Genomic DNA, 1,273 nt, shown 5'->3' with positions numbered 1-1,273 from the left:
CCCCCCCCCCCCCCCCCCCCCCCCCCCCCCCGCCCCCAGGTGACCCACGTCAGCGGTTTCGGGAGGGTGACGGGTAAGAACCAGGTGACGGCCGTGGCGGCCGACGGCAGCGAGCAGGTCATCAACACCAAGAACATCCTCCTCGCCACCGGCTCCGAGGTCACGCCCTTCCCCGGCATCACGGTACGGCTCGGCTTGAATCCCTACAGACGAAGTATAAAGTACTGGTACCCCTCTGGGAAAATACCCCATGTGAAGTACAAGTACTGCATTCAAAAAGTAAATAATATAAATGATAAAATATCATCAGCAACGCTGTTCATGAGACACGTACCTGCAATCCAGTCGCTTTTCGGCAGAAATTGCCGCTTTGGGAAAATTACATCCACGTGAATCGTGTTGATCCAAAGAGTTTTTATTGGGGGGGGGGGGGCGGTTTTACACTTTCCCATAAACGGGAGTGTCAGAATCCTGCTGTGGTCTTTTTCAAAGTATAACATTTGGTGATACAGCTACAAAGCTAACACAATTTTAGTTACATTTAAAAAAATTATTTAATTCTGACCCTGTGTGTGTGTGTGTGTGTGTGTGTGTGTGTGTGTGTGTGTGTGTGAGACACTACAGTAGGCTATATGCCAATGTTTATTAATAAAAGAACATTATCACAGAGCGAGCCGATCCACTTTTCCATGTTGATAAGAGCATTAAAATGAGAAATAATAACGGGACAAAAAGACATCAAGGGACGTTTAGAGTAGGTAAAATGTGCCTTTAATGGCGAGTTAACTATGATTTTAATGTGATTGATTCAGATTAAATAGATTCATCGTTTGACAGCACTAGTTTTCACTGTGTCAGAATAACAACCCCGTTGTCAGCTGATCCGAGAGGCCTTTTAAAGACCTTATTTAACTCTGAAGGAGGAGGACAATTTAGGGACACACGCACATGAAGGAACACTTCATCCTTCACTTCCTCACAAACGTTAAGTTAAACATGTAAAAATTAAACCTGTTACTGATTAAAAACATCTTTACAGTCTTGAATCTTTTCATTTCTCTTTTGTAGATCGATGAGGACAGCATCGTGTCGTCTACAGGAGCTCTGTCCCTGAAGAAGGTCCCCGAGGAGATGATTGTGATCGGAGCCGGAGTCATCGGGGTGGAGCTGGTCAGCACTTCCTTATTCTGCTCCGGTGGTGTCAGTTTGTAGTCCAATCAGAGCGTAGAACTTCCTTATTCTGCTCCAGTGTTCCCAGTTTGTAGTCCAATCA

At 45.6% G+C, this 1,273-nt stretch overlaps 2 protein-coding genes across 2 annotated transcripts in view; one reads left to right on the top strand and one right to left on the bottom strand.

Moving 5' to 3' along the window:
• Positions 1-1,273, bottom strand: part of LOC117948986 (dihydrolipoyl dehydrogenase, mitochondrial-like) — a 13,565-nt gene that overhangs the window by 5,943 nt on the left and 6,349 nt on the right. The window contains 1 exon segment of the mRNA XM_034878956.1: positions 49-203. Within this exon segment, the coding sequence (XP_034734847.1) occupies positions 49-203 (155 nt within the window).
• Positions 1-1,273, top strand: part of LOC117949763 (dihydrolipoyl dehydrogenase, mitochondrial-like) — a 2,592-nt gene extending 1,319 nt beyond the window's left edge. Inside the window, exons 3-4 of the mRNA XM_034880299.1 lie at positions 40-183; positions 1,069-1,273. Coding sequence (XP_034736190.1) covers positions 40-183; positions 1,069-1,212 — 288 coding nt within the window. The 3' untranslated portion in view covers positions 1,213-1,273. The remainder of the gene's footprint in view (positions 1-39; positions 184-1,068) is intronic.

The sequence above is a fragment of the Etheostoma cragini genome, chromosome 8 (genome assembly GCF_013103735.1).
Source record: "Etheostoma cragini isolate CJK2018 chromosome 8, CSU_Ecrag_1.0, whole genome shotgun sequence".
NCBI lineage: Eukaryota > Metazoa > Chordata > Actinopteri > Perciformes > Percidae > Etheostoma > Etheostoma cragini.
This window is presented reverse-complemented; position numbering and strand designations above follow the sequence as displayed.